The 20,841-nt window shown below is 43.1% G+C and overlaps 1 protein-coding gene across 2 annotated transcripts in view; it reads right to left on the bottom strand.

Annotated features, from left to right (window-relative positions):
* LOC102447430 (desmocollin-1) overlaps positions 1-20,841 on the bottom strand; it is a 44,001-nt gene that overhangs the window by 1,684 nt on the left and 21,476 nt on the right. Inside the window, exons 10-16 of one of the 2 annotated variants that reach the window (XM_075920790.1) lie at positions 18,133-18,392; positions 17,890-18,032; positions 12,319-12,531; positions 6,923-7,150; positions 3,122-3,243; positions 1,102-1,311; positions 11-56 (exon numbers count right to left, since the gene is read on the bottom strand). In XM_075920790.1, coding sequence (XP_075776905.1) covers positions 21-56; positions 1,102-1,311; positions 3,122-3,243; positions 6,923-7,150; positions 12,319-12,531; positions 17,890-18,032; positions 18,133-18,392 — 1,212 coding nt within the window. In that variant the 3' untranslated portion in view covers positions 11-20. The remainder of the gene's footprint in view (positions 1-10; positions 57-1,101; positions 1,312-3,121; positions 3,244-6,922; positions 7,151-12,318; positions 12,532-17,889; positions 18,033-18,132; positions 18,393-20,841) is intronic. The other variant, XM_075920789.1, reaches the window with a different exon arrangement.

The following is a 20,841-nucleotide window of genomic DNA, read 5'->3' as shown; positions in this document are numbered from 1 at the left end:
TTTTATTTACCTTTTATTGTTTAATTTTTAATCAGAGTGTGTCCTCTAATGGGTTCCTACATACAAAAAATGCACATAATTGGTCTATATCTTTCATACTATAAAATAAGTATTTAACAAAAATACTGATCACACACACAATAATAAAAATGTGAAGAAACTGGTTAACCTGTTAAACAATTCAAAACCATTGGAAAATGAGATTAAAAGCATGATTTATACATAATTGGGGCCCTACCAAATTTACAGTATCAGTTTTAATATTGGCCAATTTCACATTTTCAGACATTCCGGGTATATCTAAACTACACCCTTCTGTCAGCAGAGGAATGTAAATTAGACGTATCAAAAGCGCAAATGAAGCCGTGATTTAAATATCCCGCGCTTCATTTGCATAAAGGCAACCGCTGCTTTTTTTTCCTAAACGAGGCTCTTCATAAAAAAACAGCAGTTTAGACGTGGCATTTTTGATAGAAATGCCTCGTTTCGAAAGATCCTGTATACCCCTGCAGCATGAGAAAATACTCGGAGGTGGAACTCATATACCCACCTCTGGCAGTTATAAAAGGGACAAACAAATCCTGTCTCTGCCCACCCCAGCCAGGACTTGCAGCTAGGAGTCGTTCCCCTACCCCCAACCCAGCTGGAGTGCTCCCAGCAGCATGGGGAGATCAGCTTTTACAGGGAAGAACTTATTTCACAGTCTAGGACACATTTTTCACTGCCAAACACATAAAACTTGGGATTTGGTGCATTTTGTACATACATTTTCTAATGTTGTATAGCAAAATATGCATCACATCTAGTATGTGCATGAGGCCTTAAATTATCATTTCTTGGAAGCACTTAGATAAAAACTGTGTAATGAACAGTAGCCCAAAACCAAGTATGACTGTTCACACACAGGTTGCATTCTAAATGGAAAACAGTTCTGCTTTTTTAAAAAGTGAAGAAAATCATTTACCCAACTCTAATAAATTCCACTGAGAACCACACCAAAACAAAGAATGGTCTAACACTCACGGAAGGCGTGGGGTAAGGGGAGGAACTGTTGTAAATTTAAAATAGTGCAATACCTAAGACAGATATCAAAATACTTACTTCACCTAGACGAGAATGTGTGAAATTGTGCCATTCTGAGTATGAGTATCTGCCTTGTTCCATCATGGCCTGTCCACGTTCATTGAGGGTCTGATGTCCTTTGGACATTTCAAAAGCATTTCCCCCTGTGCTTACTTCATGTCCGCCCATGCTAACCCCATGTTCACAAGAATGTACAGGTGCAGCTTGTAAAGGAATTATATTTGGATCCTAAAAGCAAAGATAATAGTGGGGAGGAAAATCTTACCAAAATACTTCAGGTGTAAATTTTTCCTAACAAAGAAATATTTCCTTTTCTTTAGGCACCTTTGCTTTTGAATATGTAACTTGGAAAGGATACAAAATGGTCAGTGCTTAAACTGAAATGTCTCAGTTCTGTCTGCAAACAGTATTGTACTGAATCCAGGCTGAGCACGCTCCCTGATATCAAAAGAAATTTGTGGATAAATCATGAACAATTGAAGGCCTTAAATACATATAGTTTCGAAAGCGTCTTACAATGACCACTTTGGGAAGCAAAAAGCACTCAGATACTTTTGTATTACAAATCTTTGGCTAGTATGCCATAAAGTATTACATCAATAAAATTTTATTTAGATTGCAAAGTCAAGCACTAAAAAGCTGCAAAGCCAAATTTTTGGTTGTTTGTACAACCTTCATTTTGTTCCCTTGGGCATTTCAACCTTTGCACTGAAAGAGGCAGGAGTCCTGTAGAAAAAAATTGTATATAATCACATGATTAAAAGACAGACATTAACAATACCTAGGCACAGGGTGGCCAATTTAAGATTATACAGGCAACTGTAAATCTGATATTTCCTAACTTTTTGAAACCCAAGAAAGATTTAAGGTGATTTTAAGAGGGAAAAAAAACCAGGTGCTATTCACAATTATAACACCCTTCCAAACAATGCATCATTATAATTTGCATCCCGAGTTTTAAACTTGAGTGCTTGACTTTACAACTTTAATGTTGTTTTAACCAGTTGAGAGAGTAGTTGAATGCTGTTATCCTCTGTGTGGATCAGCCACTTTCATTAAATTCCCCTGCTGGAAGCCTCAGGCAGGCGTGGGCAATAATTTGATAGGGGGCCACACCAAGATTTTGGAAAGTGGTTGAAGGCCACGCTCTTGCATAGAGGAAGTGTGGGATCTGGGATGGTAGTTGGGTGCAGGAAGGGACTTGGGGTAAGATTGAGATTCAGGAGGGAGAATGGAGTCTGGGAGTGAGTTTGGGTGAAGGAGGCAGTTGTGACCCAGGACAGGGAACTGGGATGCAGGATTTGGGGATGTGACCTAAGATAGGAGGGGATTGTGATCTCAGGCAGGAGATTGGGGTGCCAGATCTGGGAGGTGGTATGGGTGCATGTGGAATAGTGGGGCAGGAGTGGGGGCCAGAGGCAGGTTCTGGCCAGAAGACTGACCAGCCAGCAGCCAAACCAGCCTGCCTCCCTGCAGAGCTTAAATTGTTTCTGACTGCTCAGCCATGTGCTTGAGTGAGTAACTGAGCAGAAGGATTGTGCTCCTTGGCTGCCTGTTATTCAAACAAGCAGCTCCCATTGGCTAGTGTCTGTCCAGAAACCAGACAGTGGGATTGTGCTGTGGGCAGGAGCAGCATCTGAATCTTTCTCCCTCCCCTCCCGACTCAAAGAGAAAGCATCCCACAGCTGTGTTTGAGTGATGTCCAGGGCAAGCAGAAGAGATTGCCTGGAGCTCCCCACTGCCTCCGTGGGCCGGATCCAGCCCGTGTGCCTTATTTTGCCCAGGTCTCTCTCGGCTATTAAATACATCCCCACCTCTTCAAGATTTGACACACCTATCTTTTTCCTTTCTAACCCCTATCTCTATTTGAAAATAAAACCCGCTTTGCAAGTGATCAATACATTTACTAATCCATTATCCTAATTTTTTCTTTTCACTTACTGATTCACAAATTTGCAAGGCTTCTCTGTTACACTGTGGTGCTAAAATACCTTCAATGCCACATTCCTATATTTAAATAAATAAAACCACAACTCACCATCACTTCTTCTCCTGGTGCTTCTGTGTTTGATATAATTAAGTTCTGATTAGCTAAATCATCAGTCACATGTTTATGCACTATTGTCCTGCCATAACAGCCACAAAGTGTAATCAGGATTACTACAAAACAGAAAAAAACATTTTTTAAAAACATCTTGAGTATAAGGTACTTGATTTTTGTGCATGTCTGAGAAGAATATATGCATAGCCTAGTACTGATGAAGTACTTAATATTTTATCTCCAGCAAACCCAAGTGTGATTAGTGACTAGCAAATTTTAAGCCTATAAATATTCTGGTATTCAAAAGTCATATTTGAAAACAGGGTGCATTGATTTAAATCAGCAAGCAGGAAACCCTGATTTAAATAATTTATTTTGATCTTGTTTATTGATGGTGTTCGATTATTTTCCCATACGGAGGTTAAGTCTCCATGGTTAGCAACCAAGTTTACATTCAACTAAGTATTGCCTTTACACTAAATTTCATACTGCTTTTTGCTAATATAGCATACATATACATTTATGTAAGCAGCTATATTAACATGCATACATTTAGATTTCTGAAGTTTACATTTTCTCATTGTTAGAAAATGATAAATATGTTATTTATCAGAAATGCACAAACTTTAGTTAAGTGGAACTCTCAAATATTCTGGATACAAACAAGAAAAGTTTTTAAAAAGTCAGTTTTAAATACAAAATGTGTTTGATAAATAAAGTATTAGCTGTAATAAACTGAACAGTTTATGGTTACCATGTCCATCCATATTTTAGAACTAGTAAACCCTGTTACTCATATATCAAGATTTTATTCCCAGTCGGACTAAATCAAATATAATTTACCTCGATATGAAGCTACCAGACCTGAGGAATCTCCAGCTAGTATAGAATGGGGCAACCTGTCTCCTCAGAAACATAAGCACATCAAGACTGTTGCCATTTACTGCACTGGCTTCTCATAAAATACCATGTCAGCTTCAAGTTCCCAGTCCTCTATTTTCAAAACACCTTGATGGTTTAAGCCACAACATGTATGTTGCACAAAGATGCAAGAGGAGGACTCCACATCTCTGGCAAAAATCAAACTGAAAACTGACCATTACAAGAGTAAAGCTCACCTGTGCAGGCAACAAAGCCTTCTTATAAGCTTTGAAATGAGATCTTGTGAGAGTTTAACACAACATCACAAACTTCACCCACTTCTATTCCAAATACAAATGCAAAATGAACAACATGTAGCACAGCTAACATATGCTCAATAAAATAACTTGCGCTGTTGATTAACTGCAGCTAATGCACATGATTAACTAAAAAAATTGTGTTAAAAATTAGTTCTGATTAAACACCGTTTTAATCCCACTGTTACATAACAGGATACCAATTGAAATTGAATAAGTGTTTTTCTACATTTTCATATAGATTAATTTCAATTACAACATAGAATACGTGTGCAAGTGCCTAATATTTTATTATAAATGTTTGCAGTATAAAAATGATTTTAAAAGTCTTTCAATTTACTTAAGTATACTATAGTGGATTCTCTATCATGAAAATGCAACTTACAACATAAATATTTGTTACATAACTGTACTTAATACAAAACAACGTAAAACTTTAGAGGCTACAAGTTCAATCAGTCCTTCTTGTTTAGTCAATTATTATGACAAACAAGTTTGTTTACATTTACAAGAGATAATTTTACCTGCTTGTTTACACTGTCACCTGAAAGTCAGAAAAGGTATTTGCATGACACTGTTGTACCCAGCGTTGCAAGATATTTACATGCCAACTCATATATTCCTTTATGCTTCAACTAGAAGACAGGTACACAAAACAGAATGCCATATATTTCATGTTACAACTGTCTTGACTGAAATGAGCAATAGTTTTATCAAGAACACTTTCACTACAGATTTGACAACAGAAAGAAGGTACCAATGGGAAATTTCTAGAGATAGCTACAGCACTCAACCCAAGTTTTGAGAATCTGAAGTGCTTTCCAAAATCTGAGAAGGATGAGATGTGGAACATTCTATAAGAAATCTTAAAAGAGCAATACACTGATGCAAAAACTACAGAACTCAAACAACCAAAAAGACAATCTACTGCGTGTAGGTGGCATCTCACTCAGATGATAAAAAAACATCTGTCAGTCCATGTTTCTTTGGATTAATACTGAGCAGAACTAATCATCAGCATGGAAACATAAGAACATAAAAACAGCCATACTGGTCACACCATAGGTCCATTGAGCCCAGTGTCTTCTCTTCCAACAGTGGCTCATGCCAGATGCCCCAGAGGGAGTGAACAGAACAGATAATTACCACATGACCCTTCTCCTGTCATCCATTTCCAGCCTCTGACAAATGGAGGCTAGAGACACCATTTCTACCCATCTGGCTAATAGCCATTGAAGGACATAATCTCCATGAATTTATCTAGTTCTTTTTTGAACCATGTTAAAGTCCTGGTCTTCACAACCTCTTCTGGCAACAAATTCCACAGATTTACTGTTCACTGCGTGAAGAAATACTTCTTTGTTTGTTTTAAATATGCTACCTATTAATTTCATTTCATGATCCCTAGTTTTATATTATGGGAACAAGTAATTAATTTTTCTTATTCACTTTTTCCACGTCAGTCATGATTTTATAGACCCCCCCCCCCATCATATTCCCCTTTAACTGCCTCTTTTCCAAGCTAAAAATCCCAGTCTTTTTAATCTCTCTTCCTATAGGAACCATTCCAAACCACTAATCATTTTTGTTGCCCTTTTCTGAACCTTTTCCAATGTCAATATATCTTTGAGATAAAGCAACCACATCTGTATGCAGTATTCAAGGTGTGGGTTGGTTTTATATAGAGGCAATTAGATACTGTTTTATTCTATATCCCTTTTTCATTGATTCCTAATGTTCTGTTTGCTTTTTTGACTGCTGCTGCACATTGAGTGGATGTTTTTAGAGAATTATCCACAATGACGCCAAGATCTCTCTTTAGTAGTTATAGCTAAATTAGTCCCCATCATATTGTATGTATAGTTGGGATTATTTTTTCCAGTGTGCCTTACTTTACATTTATCAACATTAAATTTTGTTTTGCTATTGTGTTGCCCAATCAGTTTTGTGAAATCTTTTTGAAGCTCTTCACACACTGCTTTGGTCTTAACTACCTTGAGCCGTTTAATATGTTCTGCAAATTTTGCCACATGTCCTCTGGAATGGTGGCTGAAGCATGAAGAAATATTTGACTCTTTAGCACATCCAGCATGTAAATATCTTTCAACCCCAGATACAAGTGCCATGTGAAAGCCTTTCCTGATTTTTAGAGAAGATATTTACCATGTTACCTAAGTTCAAATTTCATAATAGTATTTTCAATTTTCCCATCTCTTTTGTTTTTAACAGTACAAATATTTATCAAAAATAAATATGATGTGAGCACTGTACCCTTTGTATTCTGTGTTGCAATTGAAATATTTTACCAAAAATGTAGAAAATATCAAAAAAATATTTAAATGATATTTTAGTATTGTTTAACAACATGATTAATTTTTAATAGCATGAAAGCCTTAAAAATTAACTATGCAAAATCCCCAGACAGACATCAACTTCCCCCAAAGAAAAGAAGAAAAAGAACCTCAAGTGACAGATATCATATCATATAATGTGCTTCTGGAAAATGCTCAGATACTATGGCAATGCAGGTTATAAAAATCTTAATAGAAGAGGGTGTGTCAATTTACCTAATTTTGAAAAGAGAATATTTTTCATTTCATATAAATACTAATATACTTACATAGCAGTAATAGTGCCCCCAGAATCATTGCAAGAATGGCCCATACACCAAGAGTAACAGCTGGTGCATCTTGTCGGCTCTTATAACAATCACTTGGAGTAGTACAGTCACAATAGTTAACTGTAACCATACTTATTCCTTCTTTTCCTGCATTATCTTTTACGGCCATAGGAATTTTATATATTCCAAATGGCATATCCCTCATTAGTGAAAGAAATATAGATGAATCTGCAAAGACAAAACAAAACAAAAGTTTTTTGTGAGGGTGCAGGGATTTGGGTTGGAATATGTGAGGGGCTCAAGGCAGGGGGGTCCAGTGTACGATAGGCTCAGATCTAGGGTCAGGGGAGGGAAGGTGCAGGAGTGTTATGATGCTGCGGCCAGACGGGGGCTTGGCCCCAATTGAGGGGGGTGTTGCCCAGACTTCATTTTTAAATAAAATACCATGTCAAACACAAAAAGTTTCTGCATTGTCTTTATTTATGAGAAAGGCAGGGAACCGGTTTTGAGTCACGGGTCATTGACCCACAGAAAAGTCAGTTGGGGGCCACACAAGTAACTCCTCCAAAAAAAACCCAAGCCTCACTAATGTCGCCCCAACTGTGCTGGTGGAAGCAGAGAACATGATACTGGGGAAGGGTGCTAGGGCAGGGTGCTAGTGGGAGTAGGGGACAGGGTTCTGCAGCAGGGGACAGGATGCCAGTGGCAACAGGGGACAGCGTGTTGCTGGGGGCAGAGAACAGGGAGTCCCCTGCACCTACCTCCTCCCAGGACTCCTCCCCTTACCACCACCCCCCACAGAGAAGGGAAGCCCCGGCGCACACTTCCTCTAGGGACTCCCCAACCCCCGCAAGTTCCCAGCATGCTACAGACCTGGGGGAGGGGAACAGCCAGCACACTTCTGGAATCCCCAGAAGTGGTGCACAGCTACAGGACTTCCGTCCACCCTGCAGGAAGCTGGCACTAACTCCATTGTCGCTGGAGGTAGGTAGTGGGGCCCCGAACGACTCACAATCGACTGGTTGAGCCCTCGCGATTGACCAGTCAATCGCAATTAACAGGTTGGTGACCACGGTTCTAGCTTTAAATTACTGAATAGGAAACCAGTTACCATACAATTAAGTTTGGTCACTGACACAGAAAACAAGAAACATGTCTAAAAATTTACACCCTTTCTCCAAGTGCACTTTGTTAATGATACAGGAAAGGAAAAGTGAAAGCTGCATAATCCTCTTCTGAAGGTCCCTGGTATGAAACTTTGGTGGGTTTTGTTTCTGATTCTTCTCACTCTTATTGATTTTTAAGATCTTTGGGAATGTCTACACTACAGCGCTAATTCGAACTAACTTAGTTCGAATTAGTTAATTCAAACTAAGCTAATTCAAGCTAACGGATCCAGACTAAAAAACTAGTTCGAATTAGCGTTTTGCTAATTCGAACTAGCATGTCTACATTAAGTGGACCCTGAACCGGGGTTAAGGATGGCTGGAAGCAGTGCTGGCAGGGCATCAGATGAGGACTTAGAGCGTAGAGATGCTGCCTCAGGCTAGCCGAGGGCTGTGCTTAAAGGGACCCGACCCCCACCCCGGACAGACAGTTCTCAGGGGTGCCCTGCTTGCAAAGCAGTCCTGGCTTGGATTGCCCGGAGTGCCCACACTGGGCACATCACAGCACTCGGCCATCAGCCTGGCTGCACTTGCCGCAGGCTGCCATCTGGGGAGACGGGGTAATTGGGGGGCTGCAGGAGAGCTTCCCCCCGCCAGAAGCCCGCAGAGCCAGCCCAGTCCTCCCCATCGGGGGCTTGTATCCCATTCCTCCCTCACCTCCTTCCACTTACCCCTCCCTAGCCCCCCTTCCTGGTGTACTAAATAAAGGACAATTGTGTTCAAAAATAGAATCTCTCTTTATTGAACAAAACTCGGGGAGACTGGGAAAAGGAGGTGGGAGAGGGGAAGAGAGGGTGCGAGAGGGGAGGGCAACTACAATGATGAGGGGTTTGGAACAGGTCCCATATGAAGAGAGGCTAAAGAGACTGGGACTTTTCAGCTTAGAAAAGGAGGAGACTGAGGGGGGATATGAAAGAGGTCTATAAAAGCATGAGTGGGGTGGAGAGGGTGCATCAAGAAAAGTTCTTCATTAGTTCCCATAATAGAAGGACTAGAGGACACCAAAGGAAAGGAATGGGTAGCAGGCTTCAAACTAGTAACAGAAAGTTGTTCTTCACAAAGCAAAGAGTCAACCTGCGGAACTCCTTGCTGCAGGAGGCTGTGAAGGCTAGAACTAGAACAGAGTTTAAAGAGACATGAGATCAAGTCATGGAGGTTGGGTCCATGGAATGGTATTAGCCAGGGGGTAGGAGTGGTGTCCCTGCCCAAGGTTTGTGGAAGGCTGGAGAGGGATGGCACGAGACAAATGGCTTGGTCACTGTCTTTGGTCCATCTCCTCCAGGGTCCCTAGAGTTGGCCACTGTCAGCAGACAGGCTACTGGGCTAGATGGACCTTTGGTCTGACCCAGGACGGCCATTGGAAGCTCAAGGCTCAGGGTCAGGGGTCTCAGTGGACCCCCTTGATTTTCATGCACACCTGCTCCTGGGTGGCCAGGCTGGCAGCTCTCCTGCCCTAGATGGCCACTTTCCTGTTCCTAGTGCGGATATCGTGGACAAGGTCCACGATGTCCGCACTAGACCAGTCGGGTGCCCGCCTCTTGTGGTCCCAGGCAAGCTCCCGGGAGCCGCCAGCCTGGTCCCGGGAAGAGGCGGAGGGCTGGGGGGGCATCAGGTGGCTGGTTCGAGCCATACCAGGTGCAGGGTCTGCTAGCTGGGTGCTGGCAGGCTTGCACCTGGCACGGGCATCGTAGCCAGCCCGTGCCCCTTTAAGGGGTCTGGGGCCAGGAGGGGGGCAATAGAGTTTCCCTGGTGTTGGCCAGAGTGGCCACCAGGGAAAGCTGGGGAGGGCTAGCCTCCCATTAGTTCGAATTAAGGGGCTACACACCCCTTACTTCGAACTAGTAAGTTCGACCTAGGCTTAGTCCTCGTAGAATGAGGTTTACCTAGTTCGAACTAAGCGCTCCGCTAGTTCGAATTAAGTTTGAACTAGCGGAGCGCTCGTGTAGCGCCTATCAAAGTTAATTCTAACTAACGTCTGTTAGTTCGAATTAACTTTGTAGTGTAGACATACCCTATCTCACCCCCCTCCCAGCCTCCCAAACAGTGCAGTGTTCTCTATTAAAGAAGCAGACATTCACTTTCTCTCCATTCCTGAATATTGGAACTGCCCTAATCACCCAGATTAGGGTGTCTTAGTTAGGGTTGCCACGTGTCCAGTTTTCTACCAGACAGTCTGTGCCCTCTGTCCGGTAGAAAAATTCAGAAAATACCGGACATGTGTAATGTCCAGTATTTTCTGAATTGCTGGCTGGGTGCCGGATGGAAGCCTGGAGGGGATAGGGGAGTGACTAGGAGGAGAGACTGCGGTTGGCGCTGGGAGCCCTATGGTCACGTGCAAAAGCTGGGCAGGGGCATTGGCTGGGACTCCCAGCCACTCCCCCCACCTGGCTTCTGCACACAACCAGAGTCTCCCAGCACCAATCGCAGCTCCACCTCCCAGCTGGGAGCCTCTGGTTGTGTGCAGAAGCAGGGCAGGAGGAGCAGCTCCCAACCACTCCCCCAGGCTTCTACTAGCAACTAGAGGGAGTGCCTGCTGGGGGCACAGCCTGTTGGACTCCGGCTGCAGTCAGTGGCTGCACCCCCAGCCAGTTCTGCTTCCTGTCCCCCTTCCTCTGCCCCCCCTCCTCTCATCCAGCCCCCCCCAACCTGTAATCGCTGCCCCAACCCCTAATTGCCCCCCCAACTCTGCTTCCCGCCCCCCCTTCCTCCTGGCTAGCCCTGCAGCAGCCCCCAACACCCTCCCCCACCAGCCCCACTTCCCATCTCCCTCCTTGCCGGTCCCTCCCCCCGCCCATGATCAAGTGTGTCCATTTTTTTGGCAGGGTCTACCTGGTAACCCTAGTCTTAGTTCAGTATCTTTTTATCTTTAAGGAGCAAGTGGCCTTCCAGCAAGATGCAATAAATCAATATTGCACAACAATGAATAAGATGTTCACTAGAGAAGTTTTTTCCTAACTCCCATCAGTTACTGGTTGCCTTTTCCCTGAGACATGAAAATATATGTCCTCCTAAAATATTTCAGTTTGTCTAATGAAACTGGATTTTTAACATCAATTTCTAATCCCTAGAAACTCTTGGCTTCATTACTATCTTGTGGGTTTCATGTTAACTTTCTATTGTGTATTTCTTTTCATTAGCTTTAAATCAAATGCCTTTCAAGGAAAATGTGATTGTTTTTCATGCTGTTCCCAATGTCTAACCAGTGTCAAATTTTTGGAATTATCATATAGTACTATGTATTAAATGGTTTTTTGGGATGTTTATGGAGAGCTCCTTGCAAGAACAGGAGAAAGACCACCACATGCACTCATGGGAGAATCTGGCACAAAGGACAACACTTATCAGGAGAATGGAGGCAGACCAGATATCTTAATAATGAATAAGATTTTTAGGTAGCGTGAGGTAGACCAGAAAAGGTTAAAAGTGAAGACAAGTAATTTGTGTGTTTGACTCACTGGAGAAGCAGAGAGATGAGAAAGGGGGAAGAAGCGGGAATGGTTGAAATGCCAAGGAAAATGAAGTACTGGGGACAGCTTTTGGATTGCATACATGTATGGCAACAGGACATGTTTCAAGGCTGGAAAGAAGGAGGAAGTTATGCAGGAGAGCAGCACATGCCAGGGGCAACGCTGGGCTATACTGAAAAGTCACTCTAGGAGGTTACAAAGGAAACACTGGTCAGGCCCTAGTTTGGGGTGATTCCTTAACTTCTTTATCTGGCGCAGAATTATGCCAAAATATGTATAATGGAAAATATTGGGACGGGAGAAATTAAGTGTCCCCTTTACTCCACTGTCGTTCAACCAAACCACTGCTTATAGTTTTCTTGTTTCTCATATTTAAAAATCTTCCTATTTGTTTTCAGATATTTGGCTATTTGCTCTTCAGAATTGCTTTTAGGTCCTCCTTAATGTACACACTTTTTACCAGCCAAGTTCCTTTGTACTGGTTTGACTAGAATTTGACTGCCATTTTCCAAAGGATCTCTTTTAGGTTTTAAAAAAAGTTGTACCTTTCTATTTGGTCATACTAGTTTCCTTCTTGCTTTGCTACTTCCTGTCTGAAGATTTACATGTTTTCTGTGACTCTGGTATGGTTTGATTAATTTCCAAATACGAATTGCAAATTTGTCTAAGCACACACAAAACTGCATATTGAAAAGATACAGAAAACCGTCAATTCATACCATCAATGTTCTTACTTTTAAAAAGAATATACAATATTGCATACCGTTATTTTGTACTGTTCGCCATTCTGTACGCATTCTCTTGTCAGAAATATCAAATGTGAAAGGATAAGAATAGGGAGACACGTCTGGATCATATGCAGTAACAAAAATTGGTTTTTTGTCTCTACACATTACATAGTTAATTGGATCCACAATGGGAGACCTGTTGCAAGGACCCATGGTAGCCCATATTGTTCCAGTACCAGTTTTACCACCTAGGAGACAGAAATAATAAATGTCAGTGCTTTTAATGCTTTTAAAGTGCTAACTGTGGTTTCATCTAATCCAAGCTAGTACCTAGATTTTAAAAGTAAAAAGCAGAGGGGAAGTTTCACCATCTCTCTAGCTTGTCGGAGCACCGACTTCCTCCTTGGCTGCTGCTATGAGGATTCAGTAGGCAGAGGACTGTGAAATGAAGTCAGGAGATGAGGTCTTGCTTGGGAGCTTTTAGGTGCTTCTCAGGATTTCTGGCAGCAGAGAGAGCAGCATCCAGTTGGAGGGGAGGTGTTCCAGTTGGTATTCTCTTACTCACCCCTCAGCTCTTCTAAAGAAAAATCTGCCCCTTGTTGGCTCTTCTCCCCTCTTTGCAAAAACAAAGCTGCCGGGAGACCTGCGACTGAGTGCTTTATCTCCCCTTTAGGGAAGACAGGTGAATCATTCATAATAAATTGTATGATAAATCCCTGTCTTTAATTGACATAAGAGCTTTTACAATGCAGGCTATTCCATAGAGGATTTCAAAACCTTGTGGGAAAGAATCCTGCCTTTATCCCCAATCTCCAACCAGGGCAGGATCTACGCACCAGCAAAACAAGCAGGTGCTTGGGGCGGCACATTGCCTGGGGCAGCATTCTGGCCTGCACAAGGAGCACGGCGGCGGGAAGCACCAGGGAGGCCACCCCGAGCTGAGAGCCCCGTGCTTAGAGCCTGCGCCTGGCCCCGGGGCGCTGTGAGGGCTGGACAGGAAGGACGGGGCACCCGGCCCCAGCGCAAGGTGGCCGTGGCTGGTGACGCTGAGCCCGGTGGGGCAGGCCGCAGCCACGGTGTCTGCTCCTGGCAGCCGGCTCACTGGAGCAGAGTTCAGGGGCTCAGCAGGCTCTGGGGCTCTACTGCAGTGGGGTCCCATAACCCCCGAGCAGGGAGCCCCACAGACATCATCTTGAGCTAGGAACCCCATGCCCGGCTGCTCGGAGCCTGCCCCTGACCCCGGGAGCTCTGGGTGGGAAGCCCCGCAGCACAGCCCCTGCTGGGAGGGCGGCGTGGGACAGCCACCGCTGATGAGGCTGAGCCCAGCGGCCTCTTATTTGCCTTCGTTAGTGCGGGCCCCCCTGCCTGTGTGCTCCCTCCAGTCAGCCCCCCCCACGCGCTGTCCCCACAACTCCCCCTCCTCCAACCCCCCCGGCTTGTGTTCTCTCCCATGAAATTCCCCTGCCCGTGAACCCTCCCCCCAGCCTGTGTGCCCCTGCCCACAGTCCAGCGACCCCACCCCCCCTCAGCTCGGCCTCTGCCCAGCAACCCCACTTCCTGGCCCACTGCAACCCTGCTGGGACCTCATCTCCTCTCCCCCCCATCCCACCTCCCACCTGGATCCCCATATCTGTCTGGATCTCTAAACAATCCCCCCTCCCCCTAGTCTCTGGGCCCTGAACCCTCTCCCCCCCACACACACACCCTCTGCCCAGGAACCCAGCCCCCTTGTGCTGTGTCCTGACAACCTCACACCTGCCTGGGACCCAGGTGATTCTCCCTCCCCCTTTGTCTGAGGAAGGGGAACTCTGGTGTTTCCAGTGCCCATGTCGTCAAGTCCCTTCCTGTCTGGGGCAGGAGAGCTTTATTAAAATTGGAATTGTGATCCCATTTAAATAGGCTTTGTTTTAAATAATATACCTTAAAAAATTAAATTAAAAATTGTTATGGCCTAAATTTATCATAACCTAGTTATATAATTTATGAATTAAATTTAAAAATTAAATAGAACATGTCTCCTGTCAACTTTTAACGAAATTCTATCAGTTCACTAGTATAAGTACCCAGAACCAGTGTTTACATCAGCAGTAGCTTCTTCTGCAGGGGAAGAAAGAATGTTTTTATCACTTTGGTTTATTCAGCTAGTTCAATTCAATGATTAGTTGATTCACCATATCAAAACCGAGAGTTGATGAAGCAGAAAAACTTGTTTTCCTCTTCTCTCAGTAAAAAACTGGTTATGAGATCATTCTAACATCTTGAAGAACATGACGACTAGAATTGATCTGTTAAATTCACTATGGATATTTCCTTTGTTTAATAAATGAATTTTAGATGCAAAATGTGTTTGGATACTTTTTTGTTATGCGTCCTTCACATTTAAGGTAGTTTTTTTTCATACAGAAATTAAATGCTGGTTTTGTTTATTTTAAATAAAATTTCCATTCAGACAGAAGTACATACAAATTATGTTTTTAAAAAAGTAGCCACCACTTAGCAAATAATAAATGGGGTAAAACCTGTCTCTTACATGTTCCTATTACACACCATTTTGTAATAGAATAATAATGTAAAGATTAAGAATCTGATTACATGTAAGTTACACAATTATTTGGGCATTTATTTAGTTGATAGCTGTACTTAGTGTATTTTCCTGGTTAGTAAATAGAAGCGCCAAATAGGTTATATTTAGTTGTAAATCAACATGTTTTAAAGGTTGCTAACCAAGACGACAACCATCCTATAGGAAAATATTTTAAAAGTATAATTTAAATGATTAATTGCTCATTTAAACCTAAGTTTTCTGCTTGCCAGTTTAAATCATGATTAAAAGTAGAAATTTAAATCAAAGCTATTTAAATCAATCCACCCTGCCTCAGAGGCTGTTTGGTCCCTCCCTGAAGGAGAAATTACAGGACTGCACTTAAGGAATAGGTCTTGGGCTAGTGGGGTTTTGTTGCCTGGTGCCTGTCTTGTTCTGGACAGTTGAGCCGGGGAGTTGAAACAAAAGTTCTCTTAATCTCTTTGAACTGTTTCATTGTATAGTGAGGCCAATTCTTGTCCATGGACACCAAGAGTTGGACAGCTTATGTGCTGGGGTTGGAAACTGAATGATTATAAGGCTTCTAGTAATATAATCCCTTTGCAGAGTGAGGAGTGGGACCAGGACTCCAGCACTAGGTGATGTGAACAGCTGCATGCTTTGGAAGTCTAAATAGCTTGCTGTGGATGAACCTGCCCTCCCGTTGTCCTCACGTGGGGAGTCCCTGGCACTCTCCTAGGAGATGAGAATGTCCCAGGGTTTGAGCTCTCCCTGAAGCACGCGCCCCCAAACCCCAGGAAGCCGCACAAGCTGCATTTGCGCGCAGACCCCCAGCAAGCCCTGCAAGCTGCATTTGCATGAGGACCTTCCCCGGACCAAAAAAAAAAAAAGGGGGGGGGGTGGCAAAAAAATTTGTTTGGGGTGGCAAAAAACCTAGAGCCAGCCCGGTCTCCAAAACCTGTTTTTACATTATAAAGTCTCCATCCTGATCAAAACTAAACAAAGGTGTTTACAAATATGGGAGCGCAGTGCACCAGGAGGCAGGGATCAACAGTTCTGCATACTGATGTACACACGCTTGGTCTAGATGGCTGAATTCATTTCACATGCACTTCTATTATCCCTACCCTTTTCATTGCATCATCTTTCAGCGATGGGATGCAGCAATGCCTCCTCTACATATAAGAGAGACATATGACAACAGCCACCAAAGCCAGGAAAAATCCTCCTCCTAAACCACTTAAAGGTATCTAGTATCCTTCACAAAAATGATGAAGCTTTATATATGCAGAATGCTAAAAAGGTCAATTATTTCTTACCACCTCCTTTTATGGGTATTTGGTCACTATTATATACTGCATTTACATGGTATAATAAAATTTGCAATAAAATTATTTGCATTTAGCATTATAAACTGCAAAATTTAAGAAATTACACAGAAAAATAAAACTTTTTAAGAACAGGTTCTGCTTACAAAGCAATTTGAGAAACTTTAATTCATTCCCATTCAAGTTTTAACAGATTGCGATCTTGACTGTGAGCTTGATCTTGTCACTGGGTCCAAAGCCTTTTTTATTTCTATATGAAATGCATCTTTGTAATGCCTCTAACAGTACCCATATTGGCATACCAAAATATTAGTAAGTCTGTGGGCTACAAATCATTAAAACTACCTTGAGACTCTATTAGCTACACTAAGCTTTTGGAAAACAAAGGGTATTTACATTAGCTCATCTCAATGATGTCTTTTCCAAGGATAATAAAGGATATAGATGAGTACCCATAGGTTATGTAATCTTTAAATGTTAAACTGATAGATTTTGGTTTTGAAAATTGTTTTATAGAATGAAAACTAGGGATGTTTAAATTTATTTAGTTAAACATGCAACCGCTGAAAATGTCAGCAGTTACACATTACATGGGATGGTGGGGAGGGAGGAGAAGTAATCTCCCTGGGAACTGGTACGTGCAAAGAGACAGCTTTTAAGATGGCTCCCTAAGCAGATTTGCTTGCTGCTGCCTCTGTATCAGAGTCACCTGCTCCTACTCCCCCCCCCCCCCCCCCCACACACACACAACCTCTGTAACAGAAGCCTTTTAAGGGAGGGGGAGCCTATATAAAACCATGAAGGCTCACTGGTTAACCATGTACACGTTTATACTTTCACATCCCTCATGGAAATCTGATTCTGTAAGCCTTAAGCAAGACGAGTAATATTTACCTAGTAATCCCAGGTAAAATAGGGACTACTAATCTGAGTAAGTACTACTAATTGTCAGGGCTTGCCAAGCAGTGGCGAGACCTGCTCGCCAGCCGCGCAGTTCGGCACGCTGCACATACGCAGACCGCGCCGCACGGCTATGCCGGCTTGCAATCTACTCGCCATGGGTGAGTAGATTACACTAATTGTCGAGCCCTGCTTACTATGATAAGTGTTTAAAAAAAATTTAGCCCTAGGTAGTTTACTAGAGAAGAAAGTCACAATATAATATAGAACACAGCAAACCCAAGTTATTCTTAAAAGTGCTTTTAAATCAGATACTTCACAGCAAGGGATCAAACAGAAGATTAGAGATAACATTTACGGGATTTACAAGAATTTTCTATTTACAATTTGACAGCCTGATTCTCATGGCTGTCTGAAGTACCACCTAGGGGACCAATCCAGCAGAAGAGAACAAACCCAAAGGAAAAAAAAACGTTCACTAGTTCAAGTATCAAAACATTTTAAATAGAACTGAGCTTTTCAGTACTCCTGGCCCAAACTGCGTAAGAACACTACTTTTGGAAATTTGGCCCAACCTGCTGTATTCAGTTGCTCAACCCACAAAAAGCTACCCTCATTCCCAGTGAATCACTGTCCTCCCCTCACCCCCATTGGGGGAACAGGAATTACCACTCCCCAAAAATATGATGGCCAAAAGACTGTCTCCATTACAATTAACTGCAAGTTCCCAGAAAATAGTTTAATGACACTGTTCCAAGAATATTTGTGTGCGCACATGAACATGTATGATTAATATATCCATAACCTATTTGATCTATAAAACATTTGGTACTCACTTCGATCTATTGCAATGACTGAAATGTTACACTGCTTGTTCGTCATGTCTTGCTGATCTCTGTCCAAAAGTGTAACAGTTCTGAGCTCGCCTGAATTTTCATTAATGGAGAGCCATTTGCATTGCTCAGGTGGAATCCGATAGCTAGTAAAGATAAAAATTGTTTTTTTTAATTGCATAATGTTTTTCTCTCCCATATTCCCAAATATTATGTAATTAATAAATCCAATAATAAAATGTACACCTTATGCCGTCGCTATTTCCGGTTTCTGGGTCCTCAGCTAGGTATTTGCCGACCACTGTTTCACCTTTAGCGCATCCGTCAATCGTGATACGTAACAAACAAGGTTTGAATACTGGCCCCTCATCAACATCTTGTACAATAACTCTAACAGTACAGATGCCCTTAGCAAGTGAACTTGAATATGGTACCATAATATAAGGTATCTCATTAGCTACGGTAATCTCAAGTATCTTTAGCTGGCTGATTTCATAATCCAATCCCTGTAAAATAAATGTACAGCTAGTAAATTCACCAAAACCAACTATAAGTTCTCTCATCACAGTTTCTAATAGTAGAAAAAGCCAAAGTCATAATGGTCATGATTATAGGAAAGGACTAGTTATTTTGGACCTCTCAATTCTTAGATATCCAACTTGAGAAACCTTAAAGAGACCTGATTTTCAGGAAGCGCTAAGAAAAAAAGTGGCAGCATCCCTTGCATGGTATAAGGAGCACCACAAAAAGTTATATTTGTAACGTTTTATTTGCCTACCTTTCACCCCAAGGGCCATAGCTTAATTCCTTAACGGAGGCCTGGTCTACACTCAGAGCTGTAAACAATTTTGCATCCTGAGAGCTGTGTACAAATTGACCTAACCCCCAAGAATTGTTCCCTCTTGAAGTGTGGACTTCCTACATGGGTAGAAACACCTCCTTTCAACAATAGCATGTACACTATGGTAGCACAGCTGCCACATCATAGCTGTGTTACTGTAGCATAGCCACTAGGGATGCCAACATGTAGTCAACTATACGATTAACCAATAAGCCTGTATCAGAGGCAGCAAGGGAAGGCGGATGGAGCTGGTGTGGTAATGAGCGGCAGCAGGATGGAGGGGGGAGAAGGGGTAGGCTTTCAAGCCAGGTCCCCCACGTATTGGCTCCACAGACCTGGTTTCCACACACACACAGCTTGCTGCCTCTTACAGTGGTGGGGTGAGGGGGTCAGGCAGATGACAGTGCTGGGGGAGAGCTGGCTAAAATGCCAGTTCCCCCCAGCACTGGCTCCTCATTGCTGCCTGCCCACACTGCTGCCTCTATCTGAAGCAGCAGCACAGGGGGCAGGCAAGGCTGCAAAGTAGTCTCTGTCCATGGTGGGCTGAAGTCCCCACAGAGAGACACTGCTCCACATCCCACAGAGCAGGCTCTGTCTGTGGGGAGCTCAGACCCCCGCCCCCTGATATGAGCTGCTGCCACGCCCCCTCTAGATCAGAGGCAGCATCGCAGGGCAGCAGGCATTTGGTCTGCAAAGGAAGCTTTGATACAGAGGCAGCAGCATGGGTTGGCAGGGAGCTCCGTAGGAACAGGGTCAGGAGAGCACTGGCTGCCAACCCTGCACTTGGGGACTATTGAATAGCTTGTATAACCAATATTATTTTGTGCTGTTACATGACAATTCAATTACACTATAACATCCATCCCTACTAGCCACTGCAGTGTAAACACACCCTGACTTTTTCCCAAGAATGCTTGCAGTCTTTCCTTCCTGCTGTCACAACTCAAGAATACTTACCTATTAGAAATGCATATGGGTACCTGGTGAGAATTTAACTATGGGCAAGAGTCTCTGAACTTGCAGAGCAGCCACCATGAAAATGGTTTTTGTTAACATGATATCCATGCTGTCCATAAAGGCCATTTTCTTGCCTTTCAAAAGGAGTAAGTCTCTCTTTTATAACACTAAGGCCATGGTCACTAACGAGTAGATCGTGATCTACCGGTAGATCTCAGGGGCTCTAAGAGTAGCTCTTCAGCCCTCTTTGAACTGCGCGCCTGTGCAGTACCTTTACATTAGATTTTCTCATTTGAGGAGCAGCTACTCACCAAGCAACAACACAGGTGAGTAGCTGCAAGGAATGGTGGGAGCTGGGAGGTCAGGAGGGCCGATACATCCCAGCCAGCTGACTGTGGCTTTCAGCTGAAAGAGGCTGCCATGCACTCCAGCTGATTGGCAGCTTCTCCTCTGCGCCTGCCCACGTGGAGCTTCTCTTCGCTCCCACACGGCTGCCCTGCGCTCAGCCCAGGAAGCTTGCTCCAGCACAGCTCCCCTTCCCACACCCAAATCCCTCATTCCCACTACACATCCTGTCTCAACACAGCAAGGGTCCAGCTGGACTGCAGGAGTTTTTCAGGATTCTGGAGATATCCCAGAAAAACTCTTCTGCATCCACGGTGGCGTTTGTTCTTCCGCTTTTTTAGTGGAAAAGCAAACAGGCTCTTTCGGTCACCCCTATATTCCTCTTTCCACAAGGAATAAGGTGGATTTCAAAAGAATTTTTTTTTCCTGACATTTGGTCCAGTCTAGACAGGCTAAATGTTGGAAAAACCTCTTCCTACAGAGAATTTTTTTTTTAAAGCAGCAGTATAAGGATTGGGGATAGCAAGTGATGGAGAGGAGGAGAATAGAGAGGGCAGGGCTTCAAGGAAGGGGCGGGGCAGTAGATCTTGGCTTAGTCTGTCATTTAAAAAGCGATCTTGGGTGTAAAAAGGTTGGAGACGACTGCACTAAGGGATACCAGATTGCTTTTACCTATTCAGAAATATTGATAAACACATTTAAAAAAACCCCAACATATCCTTGAAATGTTTTAATTGCCTAGCACTTTCCAATGTAAGATTCTCCTCTTTAAGAGGACAAAGGCGATGAAGCCATGTTCCATACAGCAAACA

This window comes from Pelodiscus sinensis, chromosome 2, assembly GCF_049634645.1.
Source record: "Pelodiscus sinensis isolate JC-2024 chromosome 2, ASM4963464v1, whole genome shotgun sequence".
NCBI classification, from domain to species: domain Eukaryota; kingdom Metazoa; phylum Chordata; order Testudines; family Trionychidae; genus Pelodiscus; species Pelodiscus sinensis.
This window is presented reverse-complemented; position numbering and strand designations above follow the sequence as displayed.